The sequence below is a fragment of the Stegastes partitus genome, unplaced genomic scaffold (assembly GCF_000690725.1).
Source record: "Stegastes partitus isolate 25-593 unplaced genomic scaffold, Stegastes_partitus-1.0.2 Scaffold1620, whole genome shotgun sequence".
Taxonomy (NCBI): domain Eukaryota; kingdom Metazoa; phylum Chordata; class Actinopteri; family Pomacentridae; genus Stegastes; species Stegastes partitus.
In genome coordinates, this window is record NW_007579351.1 from 155,199 (window position 1) to 156,845 (window position 1,647).

The following is a 1,647-nucleotide window of genomic DNA, read 5'->3' on the forward strand; positions in this document are numbered from 1 at the left end:
TGTTTGTGTCCAAATCTGTCCTGAAAGGTCAAAGGTCAAGGCTCACACTTCGAGAGCTGGAGCAACAACAACCCTCCACTGGTGGCAGCGTGCTGTTTCAGCTACTGATGAAGCAATAAACATACAAAACAGCTAAAAAAAACCATCTGTAAAACATAACTTGGGTGGCCAGTATTTTGAAAATGTCATTCTCCAAAGCTAAAAGGGAACCACTGGTAGCTCAATATCTGAGTAGTTGCTCAAAAAAAGTTAAGAGCACCATACCACAAGAAGAGGAACTGCTATGTAATTGTTCTCAGGTGAAATAATGAGAGACACACTCAAACACAAAGAAACGTCCAACAATGAGTTCAAGTATCGAGGTTTTTTTTGTTTTTTGTTTTTTAAATCATGATTTTTACATTTCACTGGCTAAATTTCCTCAGAGATCAAACAGAAAAACAAAGGCCATGGGCTCTGCTGTGAGCTGAGGTAGCACAAAACGAATTCAAAAAAGAAAGAAAAATCTAATTCATGTGTGTAATAGAAACTACAATGCAACGAGTGTCAGAGAGTCAAATCCAGAATTCAGAGAGTGAAGTGGAATATTTCATTTGGAATAGATTTAAAAGCAGAAAAGACCTGTGCTGAAAGGTTGTGTGGGGATTCAAAGAGAGGTTTTCTATTTTCTACAGTAGGCCACAGCTCCGTATGCCACCACTCCCACCACGGCGACCAAAGCGGCGCCTCCACACAGCAGCTCGGTGGAGCTCAGAGGTTTGGTCTTGGGAGACGTCGGCTGAGGCTTCTCTGGCGCCGCCTCGGGCTCTTTCACTGAATGTTCGTCTACGTCGGAGAGGGGAACCTGTGAGAATTTGAGTTGCTCCAGACTCGCCGCTGGAGGCTCTGCTGCCAAGGGAGAGAGGATAGAAGGAGGGTGGAGGCCCTGAGTGGAATAAAGCTCCTCGACTTCAGAGGTTGTGGTTGAAGGGACCGGCGTGGACGTAGTGGACGGGGGGTCGAGCCTGACGATGGGCAGAGGAGGCAGAGCCATCGGGGGAACCACGTGCCTGAACTCTGCCGGCTCCTTCTCCACGTGAGGCTCCTCTGATGACACCAGGAGCTCCTCAGTTTCTGGAGCCTGCAGGTCCTGCTCCTCCTCCCTGAGCTCGCCCAACTCCCTCTCCCCACCCAACACGCTCAACACACTCGTCTGCAGCTCCTCTTCGTCCTCCTCCTCTTCCTCCGTTCTTCTCCCCCTCTCCTCCTCCGTGGCCTCCTTCTCCGCCTCCTCGAGCATCTCGGCCTCCTCTCGCTCCAGATGGACCATGTCGGAGTTGGAGGAGTGGTTCTCCTCTCCGGCCAGAACCGCCCCGTCGCTGCTGTCCAGGCTTTTGGTGTCCTCGTGGTCCACGTCGCCCATCGTGGACCAGGACTCTGCCAGCAGGCTCTCGCTCTGCCAGGGTCCGGGGCTCTCGGCCTGGGTCAGAGGCAGAGCGGCGGGGCTTGGGCTCAGGGTTCCGGCTTCCCCGCCTCCTCCTCCATCCCCCCTGCTGGACTCGACTGAGGCCTTTCCCTCCAGAATGAAGGCTGGCTGCTGCAGAGACAGAAGATCAGAGGTGGAGCGACGTCAGTACAGGTATCAGGTCTTGACTCCAAAGTCCTTCA

General features: G+C 52.5%; 1 protein-coding gene across 1 annotated transcript in view; it reads right to left on the bottom strand.

Annotated features, from left to right (window-relative positions):
- Nucleotides 1–6: 6 nt before the first annotated feature.
- Nucleotides 7–1,647, bottom strand: part of LOC103371622 (proline-, glutamic acid- and leucine-rich protein 1-like) — a 3,345-nt gene continuing 1,704 nt past the window's right edge. Inside the window, exon 2 of the mRNA XM_008301007.1 lies at nucleotides 7–1,576. Within this exon, the coding sequence (XP_008299229.1) occupies nucleotides 662–1,576 (915 nt within the window). The 3' untranslated portion in view covers nucleotides 7–661. The remainder of the gene's footprint in view (nucleotides 1,577–1,647) is intronic.